General features: G+C 41.7%; 1 protein-coding gene across 1 annotated transcript in view; it reads right to left on the bottom strand.

The window, feature by feature from the left end:
• Positions 1 to 25,704, bottom strand: part of SHOC1 (shortage in chiasmata 1) — a 250,127-nt gene that overhangs the window by 169,860 nt on the left and 54,563 nt on the right. Inside the window, exons 8-11 of the mRNA XM_089670970.1 lie at positions 18,917 to 19,122; positions 12,757 to 13,104; positions 4,461 to 4,924; positions 3,391 to 3,554 (exon numbers count right to left, since the gene is read on the bottom strand). Coding sequence (XP_089527096.1) covers positions 3,391 to 3,554; positions 4,461 to 4,924; positions 12,757 to 13,104; positions 18,917 to 19,122 — 1,182 coding nt within the window. The remainder of the gene's footprint in view (positions 1 to 3,390; positions 3,555 to 4,460; positions 4,925 to 12,756; positions 13,105 to 18,916; positions 19,123 to 25,704) is intronic.

Below are 25,704 nucleotides of genomic sequence, written 5' to 3'. Positions count from 1 at the left end.
GGTGACATCAGCAGTCAAGGTCAGAGCACCAGGATGGCAATGGAGGTAACAAGGATTAGGTAGGATGCAGTGGGATGGAAGAACCTAAGCAGGAATCATTGATAGTTGAGCAGTCTGGGAGATGAGGCATCAGTGATGGTTAAGTTGGTTGGAAAAAGGCAATAGGGATGTGGAGGAGAGGGGGTGCAGAATAGCATTGCTGAGACCCCGAGAAAATAGATTTCCCATCACCCATAACAGAAAGTGATGAGAAATCTGCCTCATGCTGATACAGAGAGCAATAACCCACTGTATCTAAAACAGAGGACACTGGGAAAACTGGTTCTTTGTGGCCTTCTGTTGCGGATCTACAGTATATCTGATGTGATATATCTGACGCCCAACTGTGGACAAGCCCACCCTCTACTAGTACTATTTCCACTGAATTTTTTGGGGACTACTTACTGCCTACTCTTTCTCTCTGAAAGTTAGTGGAAGCTGCAACTTCAAACAATGCAAAAACACACACCTGCCCCCATGAAGATCATATGCACCTATGACTCTCTTGTATGTTATTGGGGGCACAGGAGGGCTTATTTACTGGCATGTAATGAACCTGATTTATGAAAGTCTGCAGTATGGTCAAGTGAACTGAATGTGGGTCTGATTTAGTAGTGTTAAGTAAGGTGTGTTCACTTCAAACATCTAGTCATGTAAAGAACAAACTCCATATTTTTCACATTTTCCTGTACAATGTTGGATAGCTGAAGTGAACATAGGCTGAATTCACCTCACTTTACACTTCCTCCTAAGGGGTTGATTGACTAAAACTGGAGCGTGCAAAATCTGGTGCAGCTCTGCATAGAAACCAACCGGCTTCCAGTTTTGCCAAAGATTTATTGGACAAGCTAGAAGTCAGAAGCTGATTTGCTACCGTGCACAGCTGCACCAGATTTTGCACTGTCCAGTTTTGGTAAATAAACCCCTACGGGTCTACACTATACCCAAAACAACAGCTTTATACTGTATGTTGTGTAAGATTATTTTTCAGTCTATAAAAAAGAGAGGATAACAGTTAAGTGCAGCAAGGCAAAAAAAATTGTTTTCACTACGTTTTGTCAGTGGAAAATTCAAGGAGTGATTATTATCTTGAGATTATCATAGCTCAGAACTGTCCCTCATATGAAGAGACAGTACCACTCTTGGTACCAAATGCCTTCTTTTTCCTTCTTAGCTGTCCCACGTTTTGGGTCTGATGTATAGAATTCTATAATAAATGTGCTAGCTAACTGCAGAATGTGTTATACCAAATAAACATTTCATGCAACCTCTAAATTAGTGGTGGTCAACTGGAAAATTATAGAGAGCCTCAAGTGTGGCCCCCGACATCTCCAGAGGGGCCACACAATAGCAGCACATTTTCATAACTCAGTGTATTTTTTTAAGTGTATCGCAATGCACACTGCAGTGTAATAACTGGAGTACAATAACACCCAGCATTGGTGTGAGTGCAATAATAACCCCCAACACTGGTGTCAATACAAAAAAAAAGCGATTGTAAACCTTCAGGGTTTTTTTTTTTTCAATTAAAACAACAAACACATTTGTAGTACTAACCCTTTAAGGGTTGCTTAGTAATTTTTGGGTTTCCTGTCAATTTGGACCTCCTTTTGAAAACCCAACCTCTGCTGACACCACCATACCCTGATGAGCAAAATAAGTCACTACTGTAAAATTGACTTACACACAGGTTAGTGTAAACCAATATAAAGTTTATATTGAATTTAAAAGTAGCTTGATCAGAAAGAACAAAATAGCATTGGCATACGCTGCAAATAAGATCACTCTTGTCTGTCTTGAGTAAAAGTGACAGCATCCACAGTAAAATACCAGTAACTGTTAGCAGCCCTGCTTTAAAAAATAATTTAATGCATTCAATCTGAGGGGACTGTTGAATCCCCAATGAGCGAGAAAATTATCAAGAAACAGGTAAGCTCACTGTGGGTCCACAGAACCTGATGGCAAGGATTAGATTTGAAGTGTAGGGAGCTCTTGTTTATAATTCACCAATGTCCCTTTAAGAATACTATGGAGTCTTCTGCACTTGTTGGGGCCTAGTTAGTATGAAGTTGAACTAGGGTGTAGTTCCTCAGGATGATAATACAAAGGATAATGAGGGAAAAGGGAAATATTTAGTATCTCTCCTTTTGATGGTAGTGAATTAGTGCAAGGTCTCCTTTAAGGCACTAAATAAAGGCAGATTTTAAATAGTGAGGTGTAACAATTGGCATACGTGTCTATGAAGCAAGAACAATTTTCTCTGGGTGTCAAGGGCCAAAGGCAACAGTAGTAGAAATCCCGTTCTGCTTGGAAGGGTAAATTGTTGTTTCAGTAGGGACTGCTGTAATCTGGCCAGCAGCTGTGTCCTGCGATCAGCTTGGATGATGAGACTGTAATGCAAATGTATCTCAACGATGGTAGCTGGGAGAACTAGGCCGCAACTGGGGCAACTATGTGCAACGTCCACAACTATGTGCAGGTAGACAGCTGATGTGACGAAACTGTCAGTGTTCACTTAATCAGCGGGTGTATGGGACTCTCTCATCTGATCAATGATGTCTGGCAGATTGCAGCAGTCCATCTTTCTCTGCAGATGGGGGCCCCCACAGATTCTCTGATCCTGTTTTGGTGTCCGTCTGGTCTCCTGCTAACAGATTGGCTCGCTGGGCAGCGTGGCTAGACTGACAATCAGAAATCTTTTTTTCCGCTCTTCCTCCCTCTCTCCAACTCTGGCTCTGCAACCTGGTTCAGCACTCCAGCCTTCAGCACACTTCCTCCTCTCTTGATCTCTCCCGTCACACTTCCTTCTCAGTCTCTCGGACTTTCATATTTATCTGCCCCCACCCACACGCAAGCTCCTCTGGGAAATGTAGTTTCCCAGTGCACTGTTCTTCAGTAAAGTCCTCCAATCCAGCATACTGTACAAGTTCCAGATGGCTATTCATCAATATGTGGCTGCTATTGTTCTGCAGAACACTGCCATCTTGTGTTGGCTTCAACATCCTGCATTAGACATTTATAGCAGGGTGAATCGGCATTCATTATATTTTTATATGTTGCAGGGTTAGAGTATATTTTTGTTTTATATGTGTATGTACTATTCTGTGTATGTTCAATAAAGTGTTACATTTTATGAATCACTGTTTGTGGTGCATGTAAAGTCCATAAGGTTGTCTATTTCCAATTAGAAATTTATAGCAGGGTGTTACACACTCCCCCCACTCACAGTCCTTGGTCCCCTAAAGAACAAGGAAACAAACTGACAACGTTTGGCATAACATATTTACATTGGATAAAGAAATTAACCACATTAATCAGGATGGACAACAATTGGCAAGTATGCATAATTACTCAACAACTGCTGTATTAACAACTCCCACTCAGGGTTAGGAGATGCTGATTGTCCAAGAAGTAAAGCAATAACTGCAGAAACCATCTTAGGGATGGTGTCACCAGAGGTGTTTACAGATTCTTGGATCTGCTCCAACAAGATATGAATAAGAGCTTCTAGAATTCTTTGGATGGAATGGAAGGCTTATTCAGAGCTTTACCCCAACACGTCATAAGTCAGTGTTTTGGGTGCTCTTATCTCCCTTCTCCAAGTTCCTCCTGAGGGAACACACTTTCTCCCTCTTCCATAGTAGCATGCTCCCCAGGGTTTATGAATTCAGCAGCCTCTTCAGTTGCAAACCTTGTTTGAGAACCCCTTGGAGAGTCAATTTCAAATTCAGGAAGGAAAAGGTCTGTAATGTTGAAATCTGGTGAAGAAGTAGACTCAGCAAGTCATGCAAGGATTGTTTCTGCAGAAAATGGAATTTCTGACTGGAAATTGGTCGAAGGGGCAGTTGGACTGGAGGCAGGGGTGGGTGCCAGAAGACTGTCTTATATAGCAGATAGGAGTTTGATCTATTCCAATTTCTACCTCATCTTCCTCTTCTGGAGCTGGGATAGGCTAAGAAGTAGATAGGGGAAGTGTGCGTGGCCAAGTTCCCACAACAGAAGGATCAATTGTCAGTATTAGGACCTGCACAGCATCAGATAAAGGCAAGAGGTGATTACCGTACCAGAATTTAATGGGACCTTTCTTCCCCTCTGGGCGGATCTGATACACAGGTAGGTCTGGTAACTTCTGATAGATGATAAACGGCAGAGATTTGCAGTGCACTGCAATTTTGTGTTTCCCTGGAATCCCAAGGTTTCATAATAGCACCCGATCTCCTGGTTGCAAGTCCGGTAACTTCACCTTGGAATCATAACATTGTTTATTCCCCTGTTCTGCTAGCTGGGAGGCCCACCTGGCTTCTTCATAAGCGGTCTCTAACCAATATTTCAGTCTCTCTATATATCCCTGATGTGACGAGGGAGTCAAGTGATCATGGGCAGTGCCAAAGACCAAGTCCATGGGCAACTTAGTCTCTCACCCGAACATCAGATGATAGGGGGAAAAGCCTGTGGCATCATTCTCAGTACTGTTATAGACATGCACTACTTGAGCAATGTGTTGACTCCACTGTTGCTTCTTCTCCACTGCCAGAGTGCCCAGCATGTTCAGAAGTATCCTACTAAATCGTTCTGGTTGAGGATCACCTTGACGGCAATAAGGAGTGGTTCTGGACATCTTGATGCCTAACAAGGTCAGTAATTCCTTAATCTGTTTGCTTACAAAGTCTCTACCCTGGTCTGAGTGGATTCTCTGCATAAGCCCACAGTGCACAAAGAACTTTTCTACTAATATTTTTGCCACAATGGATGCTTGCTGGTTCTTTGTAGAGAATGCTTGAGTGTATCTAGTGAAATCTGTCACAACTAGGACATTCCCCTGTCCACTAGAATGGGGTTCCAGACACAAGAAATCAATACACACCAGCTCCATTGGTCCTTGGCTCTGCAGATGGCCCAACAGAGCAGCTTGTTTAGGTATCTTTGTATATAGCTGACACAGGTGTGGCAGTGCTGTGCAGAGATACATGTCTATGCTGATAGGAGAGAGATCTGGTTGTTTACATACAGATCCACAAGATAAAAATTTACAAATATTAAACACTTCCCACTACTCTGCGACTGAAATTGTGTAAATTTTTTTGTATTAGGGTCCCCTTTCATATTCCTACAGGCCACGTTGGATATTTCCCTATTTATCCCCGATTTACCATAAGTACTCCTGATTGGTTAATTCTTAGGTGGGAGGCACGCCAGTGTAGTATATAAGTGATGAGGAACTGAAGGTCTAGGTCTTTGATAATGCCCTGGAGGAGGGGTGAAATGCGTTTTAGACACCTGAGGAACACACTAGATGGGAAGTAGCGCCAAATGATAGTCTTATTGGGAAAGAACTAGATGAGGAATGGTTTTCCTTCTTTAACCATGTGGAAAAAAAGCTCTTGGAACTTATTATTACGAGGAGAAAAAAATAAATTAAAATTCCTGGATGAAAAAATCCACGTGTTAAAAGAAAAAATGGTTCCTTTTGCCGACACCAATGATTATAAAGAAAAAATGCAACATCTACAAGAATACATCAAGAAGGTAGATGAGGATACGCAAAAAAAAGAAAACCAAAAAATACTGTAGACACATACAGGATTACAAACATAACATGGTGTATAAATGGCAGGAAGAAATTATTAAAGGCAATACTGATTCTAGGGCATCCGCAGAAGAGAGGGATACTGATAAGGATTATCCACAGACACCCTCATCTCAGACTAAAAAGGATACTCAAATTCAGATCCCCAAGAGGAAGGAAAAATCACCTATGATGTATAAGGGGGAGGGAATAATCAGGGAAGAACCCCACAGTATGCTGTATCCACTAATAACAGGTTTGGCCCCTCGAGAGGTTGGCAACAATCCCCATCACGAACTTACCCACACCCTCAGGGAGGAGATTTTATAAGACGAGCGTATGGACCACCACCATGGAGGGGAAGGGGTGGCCCCCAAAGTAGGGGAAGGGGGGGACCTTAATTTTCCCCCATGGAGAGGAAGGGGGGATGGAGACCAGATTTGCCTATGGCACATACAGGTCCATACATGAAAAACATGGAAAGAGAAGAAGCAAGTGCAGAGGGGGGGGGAAGAGGAAAAAGAAAAAGGGAGATCTAAATCAAGGCATTTTCAACCTCAGTGAGCATCAGTTCACCGAGGAGGAACTTAGGGTGTTCTCTTTGGGACTTAAATTTGTCCCGGATGAACAATTAGACAGATTGGAAATATATGTGGGTTTTCCGAAGTTTATTAGAAAACTCAACATTAGAAATTATTGGGATAAAAAGTTAATTGTAGAGTTAGGGATGATGGTCCCTATGTACACACGAATTTAAGAAATAAATCAATTTTTAATCCCAAGATTAGTAATAATTGTTGTGTAGACACTTTCAATAAAATGGCCGAGCATGATCTTGAATCCCTTATTATTCTTCATGTGAGACCAAAGAAAGATCTAATACAAGGTTCAAAACAACTTGAGAGGAACAAAGACATTGTAATCAGGCCAGCTGATAAAGGGGGTGGAGTGGTCTTTATGAGTAAGAAGGACTATTATGAGGAATTGAATAAGTTGGTAGGGGATATAGAGACCTATGAGGTGCTTAAAGGAAACCCCACTAATAAGTATAAAGCAAAGTTGAAAGAACTAGTAAATTTAGGTGAAAAAGAAGGATTTCTTAATAAAAAAAAGAGAGCAGGTATCTGGTTCCCGATGCTTCAATTACTCCAGTAATTTATCAATTGCCAAAAATTCATAAAGATGTGGCTAAACCGCCAGGGAGGCCTATAGTCAGTGGGGTAGACTCCCTTTTTGCGAAAGTGGGTGAATATCTTGACAAATTTTTGCAACCTCTAGTACAAGAGTTTCCGGCCTATCGTAGAGATAGCAGTGCTCTATTATTCTCAAAGGAGTTGAGGTTGGTGCTAATTGTGTGTTGGCAAGCATAGATGTCAATTTATTATATACGAATATTAGACATAAAGACGCCCTAGAGGCGGTTGAGTGGTCTTTGGGAAAAAATAATTTACTTAATAATAGACGGAGAGCATTCTTATTGCAAACCCTGGATTTGGCTAAGAGCGATAATTTTTTTTGGCACAATAGCAAATTTTACAGGCAGAAAACCGGTGTTGCAATGGGTGCTAAATATGCACCCTCTGTTGCTATGTGTCTATGAGTAAATGGGAACATGAATCGGTATTTAACAATTGGAGATCAGAGCTTAAATTGTATAGAATGTTCATAGACAGGGGCGAACTGACAACTCACGGGGCCCCCGGGCAATAGGGGATCATGGGGCCCCTGTGTCCTTGCCTATGAAAAAGGTACCAGGGGCATTTCATGGGGCCCCCTACTGCCCCTTCCAAATTGTCAGTCTGCCCCTGTTCATAGATGACATCTACATTGTATGGGAAGGAAAGTAGGAATTCATTAGAAGTATGGGGACTAATCAATATAACATCTCATTCACTGCAAATCTAAGCACTCAGTCTATTGATTTTTTAGATATAACCATTTTCAAACAGGGGGTTAAACTTTGTACAAGAACTCATTTTAAAAAAGTGAATAGGAATGGTTACATTCCTACACACAGTTGTCATCATCAGAGATGGTTGAAGGCTATCCTTAAAAGTCAGTTTGAAAGACTGAAGCGGAACTGTGACAATGAGGTTGATTTTGAGGATCAAATGTTCTAATGCAGAGATTTGATGAAAAGGGGTATAAGACACATAGCCTTAATAAGATCAGGGAACAGGTGAGGAATATGAACAGAGAGGAATTATTGATGAAGAGGGATAAGAAAGTGGATAGATTCGACTTAGCCTTCATCACGGGTTTCTCTAGGCAATATAAAGTCATGGAGGGAATTATTAGGAAGCACTGGCCGTTTTATTACAAGATGGTATACTAGGTAAAATGTTACCCAAGGGACCTTGATTCATTTATAAAAGACCACCCACCCTACGAACCAAACTTGTAAAAAATGTTCCGGACCCACCTTTAAAAAGGGTGACCTTTCTTGATCAGGTGGGTGTTTTAAAATGCGGTAGATGTTTAGCCTGTAGGAATATGAAAGGGGACCCTAATACAAAAACATTTACACAATTTCAGTCGCAGAGCAGTCAGGAAATGTTTAATATTTGTAAATTTTTTATCTTGTGGAAGTACCCATGTAACTTACCTTTTAGAGTGCTTGTGTCACTTACGGTATGTGGGGAGAACTACTAGAAAATTGTCTACTAGACTGGGAGAACACATTAGAAATATAAAAAAGGGGTCCAAACATCACAGTTTATCCAATCATTTTAGGAAGTTCCACAATAAGGATCCGTCTGTCTTGCGATTTTGTGGGATTGATAGGGTGGAACCTCACTAGCGTGGGGGTAATTTGACCAGATGAATCTCCAAAAAATGAAATGAAATGGATTCTGTCATTAAAAACATTGACCCCTAAAGGACTCAATGTTGAAATTGATTTAAATTGTTCTTTATCTGATTGGTAGTTTTTTATTGTCCCCATTTATATGGATGGATGGGTACATTATCTTTTTAGGGGAATAAATAAAACTATGGGGTATATTCAAATTTGTTTATTGAGTTGTTTTTATATTTAAATGTAGTATGTTCTTATTTTTATATTTACACGTATTATGTATATATTTCTATGTGTTATGTTTTTATACTGATAAATATTATTATTGAATTTTTATTAATTATTATTAAGGATACATTCATCATCTTTGGCTACATTCGTGGTGTGTGAACAATATGTTTGCATAGGTTCTATGTCATAGAGATTTGTGTTGGTTTTATTTTGTTTATTACACATTGTTGATTTAATTTTATTGTTTATTATGAAAGGGGACCCAATAGGAAAACATACTGGCAGCTTATTAATGACTATTTGGTATTGTGGGAAGGTTGGATATTTCCTTATTTATCCCCGATTTACCATAAGTAATCCTGATTGGTTAATTCTTAGGTGGGAGGCACACCAGTGTAGTATACAAGTGATGAGGAACCGGAGGTCTAGGTCCTTGATAACGCCCTGGAGGAGGGGCGAAACGTGTCAGACAGACGTACTTCCGGTTTCCTATGTTAGAAGTGTGACGTCATATCCGGGTGAGTGGAGCGCACGCTGTTCAGTGCATTCCAGGGTCATCTTGCACATGCTTAGAGCTGATCTCTTACTCAGTGCTGCCAGTTGATTTACTTTCTGGAATTCGTTTTACACTAGGAAGTCTGTTTTGGAGAATTTTGTCAATTGGCAACTTTAAGTTATAATGTGAGTAGATTGAGCACTATTTTATTCAATTAAAAGTCTTTGCAATATTGCACTATTGGTTCTCCTTTGTCTTCCTATATAACACATCGTTATGAGGGGAAATCCCTTTTGAAGTTGGATGTAAAGAAGCTCTTGTATATGGAGGAGGCTATGGAGAGGAAATTCTCCCTGGGAATTGGAGGATAATATTGTATCCATAAAGTGCAATTTATTCTTATCTTTGGTGAGTGCGGAATACATCAATATTTACAGGAAGGTGTGGATCCGTGGAGTCTTTTCTCTGTATTACACTTATCCTTAACCTCTTGCCGCCACGGTATATATACGTGTGCAGGGCGGCACCGGGGCGCAAAACCACGTTTTAAAACGGGTTCCGCGCTCCCGACGTTTTCGCCGGCAGGGGGCGCGCGCGCACGCTCCCGCCGACCCGCGGGTGACACCATTCGATCCCGGAGGGATCAATCATTAGATTTCAGCCAGTGATGTCTGGCTGAAATCAGATGATCGGTCCCTGTCCTATCCTGTCCTGTGTTGACATTTACACAGGACAGGATATGATGTCATTCTTCTCTGCCTGGACACATTCCGTTCCAGACAGAGAAGAAGACATACTAACAGTGAGTAAAACAGCACATACCCACAGTTAGAACACCACTAGGACACATTTAACCCCCTGATCGCCCCCCCCCCAGTTAACCCCTTCACTGCCCTGTCACCAGTGTCACTGATCAGTGAATCGATTTTTACTGATTACTGTATCAGTGTCGCTGGCGACTTCCGATAGTGTTAGCGCCCCTCCCAGATAGCGTCAGTTTGCCCGCCAGTACACCAGTAATCCCGTTTAACCCCTTAATCCCCCCCCCAGTTAACCCCTTCACTGCCCTGTCACCAGTGTCACTGATCAGTGAACCGATTTTTACTGATCCCTGTATCAGTGTCGCTGGCAACTTCCGATAGTGTTAGCGCCCCTCCCAGATAGCGCCAGATTGCTCGCCAGTACACCAGTAATCCCGTTTAACCCCTTGATCCCCCCCCCAGTTAACCCCTTCACTGCCCTGTCACCAGTGTCACTGATCAGTGAACCAATTTTTACTGATCACTGTATCACTGTCACTGGCGACTTCCGATAGTGTTAGCGCCCCTCCCAGATAGCGCCAGATTTCCCGCTAATACACCAGTAATCCCGTCTAACCCCTTGATCGCCCCCCGAGTGAACCCCTTCACTGCCCTGTCACCAGTGTCATTGATCAGTGAACAGATTTTTACTGATCACTGTATCAGTGTCGCTGGCGACTTCCAATAGTGTTAGCGCCCCTCCCAGATAGCGCCAGTTTGCCCGCCAGTACACCAGTAATCCCATTTAACTCCTTGATCGCCCCCCACCCCAGTTAACCCCTTCACTGCCCTGTCACCAGTGTCATTGATTACAGTGAACAGATTTTTACTGATCACTGTATTAGTGTCACTGGTGACTTCCGATAGTGTTAGCGACCCTCCCATATAGCGCCAGTTTGCCCGCTAATGCACTGGATTTTTTTTACCAAAAACATGTAGCAGAATACATTTTGGCTTAAATTTATGACAAACTTTGAGTTTATGATATATTTTTTATAGCTGAAAGTAGAAAATATTGTTTTTTTCAAAATTTTTGTGATTTTTTGTTTATAGCGCAAAAAATAAAAAGCACACAGATGATAAAATACCATCAAAAGAAAGCTCTATTTGTGTGAAAAAAAGGACGTAAATTTTGTTTGGGTACAGCATTGCATGACCGTGCAATTATCATTTGAATTAGTGCAGCGCCAAACAGCAAAAAAAGGCCTGGTCATTAAGGGGGGTAAATCCTCAGGAGCTCAAGTGGTTAATTTTTTTGGAGCACTATTTGCATGTTTAAAGGGGACATTTTTCTTTGTTTTTGGTTTCATCACTTTTTGTATTTGGACACAAATTTTATAATTTTTTTCATTTTGGTGGTTTTGGACATTTATTTTATAACCACAGAATTTATTATGATTTGTGTATAATTATTTTTGATTTATTTCATGTTTTGCGCTATTTTATTGTTTCACTGATTTTTATCAATCTTTTTGATTCTTATCAAGGTACAGCAGCATTCACTTTCAAATTTTCCACATAGTTCTTGTGGCGCAGGTTGTTTTTGTTTAAGGGGTAATATGATATCTCTCTCTCTGGAGTCTATACCTCCTAATGCAAGAGAGGATTTTGCTTGCATTAGAAACCGCAACTTGGCATTGCATGTCATTATTAAACTACTGATCTACCAGAACTCCCAGATCCTTCTTGGTTTCATCCCTTTTTGTATTTGGACACAAATTTTATAATTTTTTTCATTTTGGTGGTTTTGGACATTTATTTTATAACCACAGAATTTATTATGATTTGTGTATAATTATTTTTGATTTATTTCATGTTTTGCTTCATCTTACCCCTGGACAAATCATTAGTAATACCTCATCTGGAATATGCAGTTCAGTTTTGGGCAACAATTCACAAAAAGAATATTGGGGAACTGGAGAAAGTACAGAGAAGGGAAACCAAACTGATAAGAGGCATAGAGGAGATCAGCTATGAGAAAAGATTAAAGGAATTTAATTTATTCTCTCTTGAGAAGAGGAGATTAAAGGGGGATATGATCAACATGTATAAATAGATGTATAAATACATCAGTTATTCATTTAGGAGGTCATCACAGAGGACAAGGGGGCACTCTTTATGACTGGAGGAAAAGAGATTTAATCTCCAAATACAGAAAAGTTTCTTCACAGTAAGAGCTGTGAAAATGTGGAATAGACTCCCTCAAGAGTTGGTTCTGGCTGGCTCAGTAGATTGCTTCAAAAAAGTTGTGGATTCTTACCTTGATACACAGAATATAACTGGATACTAACATTTACAGTTAAAGTTTATCCACGGAATATCCAATTGCCTCAGGGGATCAGGAAAGATTTGTTTCCTCTGTAGGAGCAAATTGGATCATGCTTTGCTGGGTTTTTTGCCTTCCTCTGGATCAACTCTGGGTATAGGATTATAACTTTTTTTTTTTTAATCGCAAGGTTGTACTGGATTTATCGGGTGTACTGACTGGGGTGGCCATATGTACTTGCCCCAAGAGACCATGCGTCAAGGTTATGGGGTCTGCTGTGTTGTTACCGGGGCGGACTGACCATTTGGAAACTCGGGCACTGCCCGAGGGCCAGGGGTCAGTAGGGGGCCCCATGAGATGCCGCTAGTACCATTTTCATAGGCTTTTTTGAGTTTGGGCAAGGACACAGGGGCCCCATGATCCCCTATTGCCCGGGGGCCCCATGAGTTGTCAGTCCACCCCTGGTTGTTACAGACTTAAACTAAGACATTGCACTGCAGAGCCTTCATTATGATCACTTCCGGAATGATCACTACCACATTCATTCCTTCTTTACTCTACGTGTCCAATACTACATTCCTCTCTTCCGGCTGACATGGCCAACACTGTTGGTCCCATCTCTGACATGATCTTCTGCATGGCGATGTGAGCCTCCATAACCTGTCCCACGGTCTTTTGGACCTCACAGAAGGACCATTGAAATATGGCTTGGGCCTGAGCCAGCTGGGATAGAGTCTGCACTATACCATCAATGGTAGCCATGGCCTGCGCCTCAGGCACCCCTCTCTGTTGGAAACCGCTAGCTTGGGTAACACAAGAGGGAGCACGGGGCCGTGTCCCACCTTGAACTTTGGCCTTCCTGGCCTTGGCCTCCATCAGAACCTCTTCCTCTCTAATGGTCTTCAGGAGCTTTGAATACGCCACAGCACCATAGGGATAACTGACTGAGTTTTTGTACAATAGGATCCAGGGATTGGGCTCCTTTCTGTACTTGGGTCCATAGAGCCTTGCTGGCACTTTCTGCCTTCACCCCTTCCTGAACGATCACCTGGTGTAGCATCTTGTCCAACCTTTGAACATAGTCGGACAGTTTCTCCCCTTCTCGTTGATAGGTATGCTCGAATAGATAAGCGAACTCTGTACAGTTCTCAACTCACCCAAATACTTCACGTAAGGCCTCAAGACTCTCATAGGCTGTACAGCCTGGCTTGTCCCATTTCAAATTTCACACAATGTCCGAGGCGGGAGCCCAAAAGCTCTCCACTACCCTCTGTCGCTTCACATCTTCTACTTCCCATTCTTCTGTAGTCTGGAGGGCTTGGTCAACCCACATATCAAAGTCATGTTCCCCTGGGGAGTAGGGGTCTTACCAGAGAAGAATCTCAGATTCTGGTAGTTTTGACTAGTGATGGATGTAGAGTTCCTCAGTAGGGTCTCTATGAACTTCCCTAGTTCAGTCAGTGAAGTGGCGGGTATGCCCCTACAATATCAGCGGAAGTAGACAGCGTTGGTTCAGGGGTACCTCTTTGTGAACTCTCTACACTTACGACAGGAGCACCTGATTGGAGCACTTGTGCCGTTACTGTATCTGACAAATATACACCCTTTCCTTCAAGCAAAGCAGGGATCCCTTTTGCCCATTTGGTAAATACCCACACATTGGATGCATGTGGATTACTCCTGATATCGATGATGCATCCTCTATGCAGGAATTTAACATCTGCTCAACCTGCTCCTCCATTCAGTCATCTCCAGGAAGACTAAGCACCACACACCGTTCCAGTCCCCCATTCTCCTCTTGACACCAGGTTGTGATTTGAAAGGGTTCCATGCTTTCTTTCTTCTGGGGTTCACAGATTCTCTGAACAAGGATATCCTGGACGAGCCCCCACATGTAGCACTGCCTGCTTAGGGGATGCTTAGTAATTTTTGGGTCCCCTGTCAATCTAGACCTCCTTTTGAAAGCCCAACCTCTGCTGACACCACCATACCCTGATGAGCAGAATAAGTCACCACTGTAAAATGCACTCAAACACAGGTTAGTGTAAACCAATATAAAGTTTATATTGAATTTAAACATAGCATGATCAGAAAGAACAAAATAACATTGGCATACTCTTACTCAAGAGTGGTCTTATTTGCAAAGTGACAGCATCCATGACTAATGTCCGTTTAAGAATACTACGGAGTCTTCTGCGCGCTTGTTGGGGCCCAGTTGGTATGAAGTTATTATTATTATACAGGATTTATATAGCGCCAACAGGGATTGGATGTGGGCCTGAAAGGATAGTTCAGAATCCAAAGTTTCTCCTAGAACTCTGGCATGCAGAGATGGGTTGATAGTGGTGCTATGGATCCTGACCGAGAAATCGGGGGAAGAGGCACGTGGGGGAGGTTGAACTAGGATGCAGATGATAGTTCCTCAGGATGATAACAAAGGAACACAAGGGACAATTTTAGTACCTCTCCTTTTGATGGTATTGAGTTAGTGCAAGGTCCCCTTTAAGGCACTAAATAAAGGCAGATTTGAAATAGTGAGGTGTAACAATTGGCATAAGTGTCTACGAAGGAAGAACAACTCTTTCTGGGTGTCAAGGGCCAAAGGCAACAGTAGTAGAAATCCCATTCTGCTGGAAAGGGTAAATTCTTGTTTCAGTAGGGACTGCAGTAATCTGGCCTGCAGTAGTGTATCCTGCAGTCAGCTTGGATGATGAGATTGTAATGCAGATGCATCAGAATGATGGCGGCTGGGAAAACTAGGCCACAAGCTGCGGAAACTATGTGTAATGTCCGCAACTATGTGCAGGTAGACATCTGATTTGATGAAACTGTCAGTGTTTACTTAGTCAGCGGGTGTATGGGACTCTCTCATCCGATCAATGATGTTCGGCAGATTGTAGCAATCCATCTTTCTATGCAGATGGGGGCCCCCACAGATTCTCTGATCCTGTTCCGGCATCCCGTCTGGTCTTCTGCTAACAGATTGGCTCACTGGATAGTATGGCAAGACTGACGGTCAGCAGACTCTTTTCCACTCTTCCTCCCTCTCTCCAACTCTGGCTCTGTGGCCTGGTTCAGCACTACAGCCGTCAGCACACTTCCTTCTCTTTTCATCTCTCCCCTCATTTTATGTTCAGTCTCCCGGACTTTCATATTTATCTGCCACCGCCCACAGGCAAGCTCCTTTGGGAAATGTAGTTTCCCAGTGCACTGTTCCTCAGTAAAGTTTTGCAATCCAGCATACAAGTTCCACATGGCTATTCTTCAACATGTGGCTGCTACTGTTCTGCAAAACACTGCCATCCTATGTTGGCTTCAACATCCTGCATTAGACATTTATAGCAGGGTGTTACACATTCATACCTGCTCTGTGCAATGGTTTTTCACAGAGCAGCCCCAGTGCTCCTTTTCTTGGGTCCCCCACCAGTGCTCTTTGCTCCTTCCCCCACCGAGTGCCCACCATAGGAAGGCGCTTCCTATGGTGGTCACTAGTGCAGGCTTGCTCCCGAGCCGAGCTGCTGCATCTTTTCAGACACACAGCCTAGCTTGGCCCTGCCCCCCACTCTTCGCTCACTGGTTTTGACTGACAGCTAGCTAGGAGCCAGTGGCTCCCGCGGTTCTCAGCCAAGCCTGTGAGAGCCGAAATAGTGGAGAGGAGCTGCTGCAGACATGCAGAGTATTTAGGGGGGCTGCGGGGTGGAGCTGCATGTAAAAGGTTTTTTTTACCTTAATGTAGGGAATGCATTAAGGTAAAAAAACTTTTTTTCCTTTAGAACCACTTTTACCTCCCCACATTGTTAGTCAGTGGCAGTGCAATTTAACCCTTACTGCATTGGTAGTCAGTAGCAGTGATGTTTAACCCCCTCCTCTCCCTGCATTGTGGACTGGCAGTAAAAGTTAACCCCCCTCCTTCCTCTGTATTGTGGACTGGCAGTGAAAGTTAACCCCCATCTCTCTCCCTCACCCACAGTACAGTCTTGCTCATCCAGTGCCCAATGGTGTCCAATGACAGGCCACGTGTTGGGCACCAGGGTTCTAAACGATTGCATTTGTTATCTGGAAAAGCCATTTCACACCAGATGCATTGGAGCCAAGGTGGCTGCTATTTCCAGTTCAGCCCAACACATAATGAAGTATTTTCAAACCAGAGTAATGCTTTGGAGTGTGATGAAAAAAAGTACTCCATGCAGTACATTTTGTCTGTGCAGTGGGTTGTGATGCAAACCACTGCATTGCAGGGCTACCATAGTGAACAGAACTGTATACAAATTGTCACTCATAACATAAAGCTCTGTGAAAAAAAAGCAAACATTGCAATGCCTTGGGATCCATGTGTCACAGCGCACACCAGTGGCCGTGCATTTAGCTTACTGCTGTGAAAGATCCCCAAAAGGAAAAAGTGCTGAAAAAAGCACTTTAGTTTAAAACAAACACTTTGTGTATTGTCAATGATCTACGTAGCTAGGGATATGGCAGGGGGTGTGTCCTTCTACTATATAATTTTGTACTGAAAGGTGCCCAAATTTATCTTAAAGTGGTTTTAAAGGCTGAAGGTTTTTGTACACTAATGTATTCTCTGCATTATGGTAAAAAAACCCTCTGAGTGCAGCTCCCTCTCCAGCCCTGTTACACTTACCAGTGGCTCTCTCAGCTCTCTGCCTCCTTAGACTCAGAGACAGCAGTGGGAGTCATTGGTTGCTGTCAATCACAGACAGTAAGGAGGGAGTGGGGGGAGGGACCAAGCTGCGCTCTGACTGTGTCTGGACACACAGAGCAAGCCCACAAGCAGCTTGCTATGGTGGGTACTCGGCAGGGCAGAGGAGCCAGGACTGCTGGCAGAGGACCTGAGAAGAGGAGGATTGGGACTGCTCTGTGCTGAACCATTAGTATGATATGTTTGCTATTGAAAAAAATATGGGTTTACGTTTAACTTTAATTCCAGAATAAGTATAGATTATTTGAACATAATTGACAATAATAAACTTTACCTTTGTTGAAATTATCTTCACATTTAGTTAGATCAAAGCTTCTGTTAATTGAATTTTGCTCAAAAAATTCATGTTTTTTTGATGTCTGTGTTAGCAAACCTGGAAACAAATAATATATTTCAACAATTAAATGAAAAAACAAAGGCCTAATCAGGTAAAAAGGAGAACACATTGTAACAGATTGGATATTGTTTTTCAAAGTAACCTATAAAATCTATTTTTGTTATTCTCCTTTCAAATGCACATTGGTTTGAAAGGACATTTTGGTACAGACATCTCTCTCCATCAAAATCAAGCTTCATGGACATTCTGAATGGTAACACATTCTGTCTGTACAAGGGAGATAACAGATGTGAAGGTCTTACTTAAGCAGGTGCATTGTAATGCACATTGACAAATGCATATGGACACTGTTTAGCCAAGAAATTTATGAGACATGATAAACAATGACAGTGAAGACAATGAAGCGTCCAGACAACACACTGCCTAGCATAACAGTCCTAGCTTAACTGCAGTGCTGTGCAAGAAGAACAAGCATGAAACACTGTATGCAGTAAATTAATGCCTAGCATACTTAGTGGCATAAAAAAGATGCAATAAAAAGTTTAAAAAACTTTACCAATAAGTAATCCTATCCTATGCTTATTGTAAAAGAAGAATACAGAGTGTAAATGGAACTGTAGTTTTCCCCTTAATTTTTAGCTTGATAGAGAGATTGCATGTTCAGAAGAATAATATAGAAGATTCATTAGTTTAGGAAGGTCAAGTGAAAAGTAGCGGTGTTGTAGATTGAAATAAAACGCTCACCTGTAAAGTTAAAGTAATAAAGGATACATTTAAATGTTTAAAAATTGCTTTTGAAACAGTTTTGACAGGTTGTGCTTGCCTTCCCTCCCTGCCCTTTTGACCTGGAAATGTGCACTTCCTCACCATTCCCCTGGGAACACACCCCTAGAGGCCGGAGGACTGACTGACCTCCATACTTGAGAGGATGTGATGACATGAGGGAGTAAGGAGAATGGAGTGCACAGAGCACCCAGGATCTTCAGACTTAGCCTCTCTTCTCTGAATGTGGAGCAGGGGAGTATGCAGTGTCTGATTTGTTAGCTGGCAGAGAAGTGCAGTGTCAGGGGTGCTGGAAGCCAGGTAGATTCAAAGTCAGGTGTGCAGTAGTACAGGTGATGGTTGTCAGGGGGATGCAACATAGACAAAAAATGCAAAAACTGTGTACCAATATGATATAGGCTCCTCACCAGGATCGCCTACTTATAAAGGGTAAGTGCAGGAGGTTTAATTAGCATGGGGAGAGAGGTTCATTAAAATTAAGTTATTTAAAGGTATAGTTAGCCCTTAGGCCTTCTTTAGACTTATGTGCTGTGGTAATGTACGTTTTACTGCATTGGTTACACAAGGCTCTTCCATCCCTTTAGAGTAAGAAGTTAGCAGGGGGTTTTCTAAAATGGTCGACAGTATATTTTTTCATGTGTTTTATGAAACTTCCACCTTAATAAATCTCAGCTGTCAAACAGATCATGAAAATGCCAAGCCACCTGTCTCTCTCTTCAGCAGCATCACTGCTCTTTACAGCTCACTCAGCCTATAGTTACAGATCCCTGTTGTATAGGCCCTCTCTTGACCTCTCAATACTGGTTCTTCTGACACCCCAGGTTCTCCTCTCCCACTGTTTCCTTCAGTCTCTCACTCCTCTGAGACTTTCAGACTCCCTCGCCTACTTGTCCCAGCTTTCTCCCAAACTCTCTCTCTGTCTCCCAGACTTGTGTAGCTTCCTCAACTCTTTCAGCCAAATGGACATAGAATGTCTCTCGAGTGGAGCACCTGTCTCCAGACAGGATTATGCACTTGTCTTCATACGGTAGCAAACCTCCCTCTTGGCTGGAGCTGTAAACTTTATCCAAGCCTCGTTTATAACCTACACAGCCTGCATATCTCAAAAAAGACCTGGACAGAGGATTGAAGGCTTCTGCTCAGTCACAACACTTCTGGAGCCCCGTGCTCTGCTAGTGTGAGCTCTGTGTTGCTTTTCCCTATGTTCATACAGTGGCATGGCCTAGCACTGTCAGAAAATACATATATATTATTTTTTAATATATTACATAATGATTATTTTCTTTCCTGTTTCATAATGCAGCCCACCACAATGCAAGGCATGTTATAGTGCACTGCAGTGCCTCACACATAATGCCTTGTGCTGCCATTGCAACACATAGGTCTGAAGAAGGCCTAAGGGCTAAATATTCTTAGTTTAGTGTCACTTTAAAATAAATCATAAGGCAAATATATATTTTGTTTTAATATATTGAGGGATGACAATTTTAACAGTACAAACTTTTCACATATTTAAAACATTAAGATCTCAAACATATAATATAGCAGCTGAGATTTTCTAAGGTGCATGTTTTGTAAACCACATGAAAAACATATACTACCTGCCATTTTGGGAAGCCCCCTCCTAGCTACCTACTATAAAAGAATGCCAGTGCCTTGTGTTATCACTGCAGTAAAACATACATTACTACAACAAATAAATCTGAAGAGGTGCTCAACCTTTTGAATAGCAAGGGCCACATAGGTGATTTGGTAACGGGTCGCAAGTCACAATGAAAGGAAATGGTTCAGAATTTCAAAATTTAAAATCTGAATAACATAATGAACATTTTCCTCTCGCAGTACCCCAAACGCTGGCGGGAGGTAGAGAAGGAGAAGATGGCTTTCAGTGCTTGCAGGAGGAAATGCAGAGGATCGGTTTCTGTATATGCCACCCCTGCTGACCCTCCTATCCAAGTGCAAAACAGAATGTGACAGGGAGGCTGCACTGGCCCCCTGGAGTATGGAGTGGGGTCGCCACTGAGACCCCTGACTAGCTACATCACTGGTAGTGGGGTCTGTGATAAAAACACGTCTCAACTATGGGGTTTTACTGCCCCCAAACCACAAATGTCCTGAGCCCTCTTTAAGGCTACTTTCACACCGATGTGATGCGATTTACCCGCAGTGCACTTGCAACTTTCCTGGGTTAGCTGCGCTTTGCCATAGACTTCTATTATATCTTGCAGGTGTGGTGCACTTTCCGAAAGGATCAGTGTGAAACAGCCTAATGACCTTTTTTTAAACGTGCTTATATGCCCATTGCAAAACTATGTGATGTTTAATAAACTGACCATTTTCTCTTCCAGCTTCTGCTGGCATCGCTAGGCTGCTAGAAAGTTCCCAGGCGAAGTGCACTTGGTAACACTCCACCTGGGACAGGAACAAGTGCTACAGAGGAAGCATCCGTTCCTGCTCCCTCAGCGGCCACTTGCTTCCTCCACTGACCGCGCTAGCTCCATGCACTCTGATGCTCTGGGGTGGGGAGTCAGCAACTCATGATCAGGGCTTGCCGACCTGCCTTCCCAGAGCATGAGGTCGTGGGCCACATCAGAGGACTGGCCCACAGGCCACGGGTTGAGCACCCCTCACCTAAGGGCTACCTGCACTTTCAAATAACTTAATCCTAATGACCCCCCTCCTCATGTTAACAAACCCTCCTTGTCAGGGTTTCTATGAATTTAAATGATAAAAAATGAATTTTGAGGAAAACTGGATTGGACTTTAGCTAGGCCAAGAGCCATGTGCCACATCAATGTTTACCTATCTTAGAGCTGCAGAAATCTGAAAAGCTTATTCTACCCAAGGAGTTTTGTACAAGTTAAAAACACACACAATTTCTGGACAATGCATAGATTAAATATCCAAAACATTAAGGACACTGACAATTCCTCAGACAATGGTAGATTGAATAGTTAAAGAGAAAACTGATCAGTTTCTATCTGGGAATACACTGGATCTGTTTATTCAGCTGAATGAGACAAGACTCCTTGTACAGTGTCAGTTCCATGCATTGTTTCACTTGTAGACAAAACATAATAAAATAAGATTACACAAGAGAGGTTTAACAAGTAAACATTCTGAAACCATGCTACAAAGTTTATCCAGAGATGTGTCAAGGGGAAGTGATTTAGGTGAATTTCAAAATTGTATAAAATAACATTTTTGATACTTTTGAGACATTTTTGGAAAATAATATAAAAGCTTAATTTGCTTTTCATTTTATGTATATAAGACATCATGCTATCTAAAAGAACTCACTCATGATAAGAATAACATTACCTTAACTATGTTTTACTGTAATCCTTATAAGAAGTGTGTTTCATAACCTATATGTTTTCAGAAGCAAGATGGAAAATGTAGTAAGAAGTGTACAAAATATTTTTTAAGGAATAATAATTATTAGCTTAGCCGCTTGCCCGCTGCCCTATAGTACATCTACAAGGCAGCAGGGCTGTGCAAAATCATGCATATATGCGTGATTTGCAATTCCAGTTAGGGGGTTCGTGCATCGCCCTACTCGCGCCGCCATTGGCAACTAGGGGTGTCAATCACCGGGTCCCGGCTGGGGATTCCCTGCTGACACCCAGTGATTGCCATGTAAAACTGACATGGAAGAGACCTGTGTGTAAACAACACAGGTCTCTCTCCTGCCAGTAAGGACATGCTGCTTTGTATTGCTTTGCACAGCAGAGCAATACAAAGCAGCATGTCTCTGTAGCAAAAAAAAAAAGCACACAGTTAACTTTTTGATCGCTCAAAAGTTAACCCCTTCCTGCCCAGTGTCATTAGTGCAGTGTCAGTGCTTTTCATTAGCATTGATTACTGTATTGTCACTGGGGATGACAGTGGCAGTTAGTTCCCAGTCAGTGTCAGAATACCCTCCGCAGTCCCGCTATAAGTCACTGATCGCCGCCATTACTAGTAGAAAAAAATTTAAATTCTAGTATATATATATACACACACACACACACACCACCATTTGTAGATGCTATAACTTTCATGTAACCCAATTAATTTACACATATCATGATATTTTTTTTTAATCAAAGACATGTAGCAGAAAACATTTTGGCCTAAATTCATGACAAAAAAATTTTTATTGGATATGTTTTATAGCAAAAAGTCAAAAATTAGTTTTTTTTTCAAAATTGTCAGTCTTTGTTTATAGCGAAAAAAAAAAAAGTGATCACATACCACTGAAAGAAAGCTCTCCATTTTTGGACAATAAAAGGACACAAATTTAATTTACGTGCAGCGTTGCATGACCGCGCAGTTGTCAAAGTAAAGCATCACTGTATCACCTGGAGAGCAAGTGGTTAACATGGATCGCTAGTTAAAATTGCACCTCTTTAGCCAGTTATAATACACCAAATACTAAGATCACAAATATTGTCATACCCACACCAGAAATATAATTATATACCCTAAAAGGTAAAATTATATATTTAGAAAAATCTAGGGATAAAACTCTTAGATCCCTTGTAGGCTTGAATAGAATAAAATTCAATTTTATTCACATCTGGTGGACCAGTTAACCCACTGACCATGCAAAGAGTTAATCGATAATATTACTCCCCAATCAGAGGTGAGTAAATATTCCAAACTACACCCTCTGGACTAGCATCATTAGGATCTCCATTCTGATCTCTTCAGATTCATCCTCCTTAATCTGCATCTTTGATCATCATCATCCTTTTCACCATCAGCACACTCTTATATAGCACGGTTTCTCGGTCTGAGATGCTCAGTCGAGTTTCCTGAAGGTCCTACTGGGGTATGGCTCTTAATTCAATACCAATCACTTTCTGGGTAATGTATAATTTGATCATTACCTTGAAATATCCCATCTAACTCTTGAATATAACTTTCCTACATATATTTCCTTATTTGTGTGCTACTTTTTGATATTATCTACCACTTATGGTATCACAACCCTCAGGGAATAATCAATTCCAAGCTGTATCATCACAGCCTGTAGATAGACTTTATTACGTTGCAGAGGAAGCAAAAGGGGATGGTCTGATAAATGCAGACCTTGTCTGCTAGGTTAGTTAATTTGTACTCTGTGCCTTGGTCGTGATACCTAGAGTGGACATATATACGATTTTAGCCGTACAAGTCATGGTTTTAGTTGTGGAATATACATTTTATGTGTCTAAGTCATACTATTAATCCTGCTGATATCTGTGATTGTTTTGCTGATATCTGTGACTTAATTGTAAAATAAATCTTAATTTTTTTGTCTATATCTGTAGTCCATACTTTCACAAAATTTTTGTGTGCTTAAAATATCTGCATAGAGCACAAATTCATGGAATAACTAATTGAGTCACTGTAATTATATATATTCATATATCTTAAATTGGAATCATATATCGATCATTTAAATAATCAATATTACTGACTTAATTATTCAAACATCCTTACACCCTGCACTTACCTTACATCAATTAATGATGAGGTCCAGAAGCCTACACCGTACAGGGTGGCACTTGGTCAGAGTAGCCTCCGTTGCAGGTTTAATAGTGAATAGTGAAAAGATTTGCATTTGGGGCTATAAAGAATCCAGTATCCCTGGCACTCTCCATCCTGATATTGCATCTCTCTGTTAACCAACCCCTCTACTGTGCACACATCTGATACAGCGATTCGTGCTGCCGACTATAGCCGGCAGTGCCGATCGTGCTGCAAAAATATGACAGGGAAGTTGTACAGAAGTCAATCAGTGGATTGGGGGGGGGGGGGGGGCACCCTGTCGGTAAGGTTTGAGAGTTAGGTTAAGCAGGGAGTTGGATTTCAGTTGGTGGGTCATTGGGAAGGAATCTGGTCTGATACCATTGTGTGTATAGAAAGCATTGTGCTATTGACTGTTGTGTGTCTGTTCTTAGGGTTTGAATGAAGGACTCCCAGATGTCAAACATTTTTGAACCTGAGTTGCCTTATTTAAGGAAGACTCCACCCACATCATGTAGAATACAAAGAATGCAGCAACACCAAAATAATTGTGTAAACGTACTCAAAGAAATAAAGTATATGGAAATGGAGTAAAAAGAAAATAATATAAAGTCTACATGAAATAGTTAAAATCCCAGTGAAACTCTTGAGATAATGAATCTACCACCTTGACAGTTGTGATCACTCTTCATATAGTGTAACCAGAGGTCCACCACCGCCTCCTTGTGAATTAAAAACCCACTGGATCCAATGGCTGCCATTTCAACATTATATGTGCTTATATAGTATCTCCACAGCCACCAGTGTATATAAGTTATCTCTGGGTAACTGCATCAACAAGCACCTCTCAGTGGGAACAAGGATGTGATAAATAAAGGAGCAAAATGAATCTCAAATAGTAAAGTATTTATTAAAAAATTGGGTGTAAAAAGAGTTTAAAACAAACAATCAAGTTGCTTACATAAAAAGTCGCTGCCGAATGCAGCAGGGTGATGTCAGCACTGAACACTCCTCCCCAATGCGTTTTGTCCAATAGGACATTATCAAGGGGTAGTCAAGTGTTGATATCTAGCTCACTTACATAGCTTTTCAGATCTGCCCTCTCCAAGCATCAAATACAAACAACCGGATGTTGCTGTTTCGCCATTTTGTCAAACTAGAAGTCATGGTTCTGCCATATTACTCTAGGTCGAAGAGTGCATTTCATAGACCAGAAACAGTGCCAGCACCATTTAACTGTAGATTTTATATGTAAACCGAACAGGAAGTTATTAGACCGCCATATTAATAAATACTAAAAGGTAGAAGTAAACACAAAAAAAACATATTTTTATACTTTCCACTCGGAAGTCCTAATCATATACAGACAGTTAAAAATAATTTTGATGGTGAGATCATTCCTTCTTAAAAGGGGCCTCCCAGATCAAATATCAGATGGATACCACATAAAAAGACTGTCACATTAAAAGACTAGTTTCCGCTCTCTCCCAGTGGGATTCTTTACGATTTTTTCTTCTTATTTTTGAATTTTATGCACATGAGCCAGGCAATATATAGGAGGGGGTTCATAGTCACCTCTGCAGGCAAAACTTCTTTGTGTATATGGAAAGCATATAATAAATTCATGTGACACAGCCTATTCTGGTCAAGATCTGTGCTTGTGTACACTGAAGTGCCATGGATGCAGGTAGGTTAATGTGGGTACAAAGCGTAAACATTTGTTTACTTTAATGCATTCTTTGCATTAAGGTAAAAAATGTTTAGGCAAAAGTATTGCACCTAATCCTCCTTATACTTATCTGATTCCTCAAGATTCAACACTGAGCCTGGCAGTAGTGGCTCTCTTCTCTCACTTCCTGGTCTCATGGGCTTTGCTGAGGCAATGTGAGCCAATGGCTTCCACTGCTGTCAGTCATATCCTGTGACGAGGAAGCAGGAGGCAGGGCCGAGCAACACTGTCTGTGTTTATGGACACAGGCAGTGTGGCTTGAGATTGAGCCCGCAGGAGTGCCACGAAAGGAAGCGGCTTCTATGGTGGCACATCAAGAAAAGGAGGAGCCAGGAGCGCCAGCAGGGGACTCCTGAAAAATAAGTTTGTGGCACTCTGTGCACAGAGCAGGTAGTATAAATCTGGTTATTTAAAAAAAAAATGAAAAAGCCCCAAAAAACTGTGAGTTAA

Source organism: Staurois parvus, unplaced genomic scaffold, assembly GCF_062004578.1.
Source record: "Staurois parvus isolate SC_StPar_1 unplaced genomic scaffold, SC_StPar_1.0 ptg000096l, whole genome shotgun sequence".
Classification (NCBI taxonomy): domain Eukaryota; kingdom Metazoa; phylum Chordata; class Amphibia; order Anura; family Ranidae; genus Staurois; species Staurois parvus.
The sequence above is the reverse complement of the archived record's forward strand: the minus strand, read 5'-3'. Positions and strand labels throughout refer to the sequence as shown.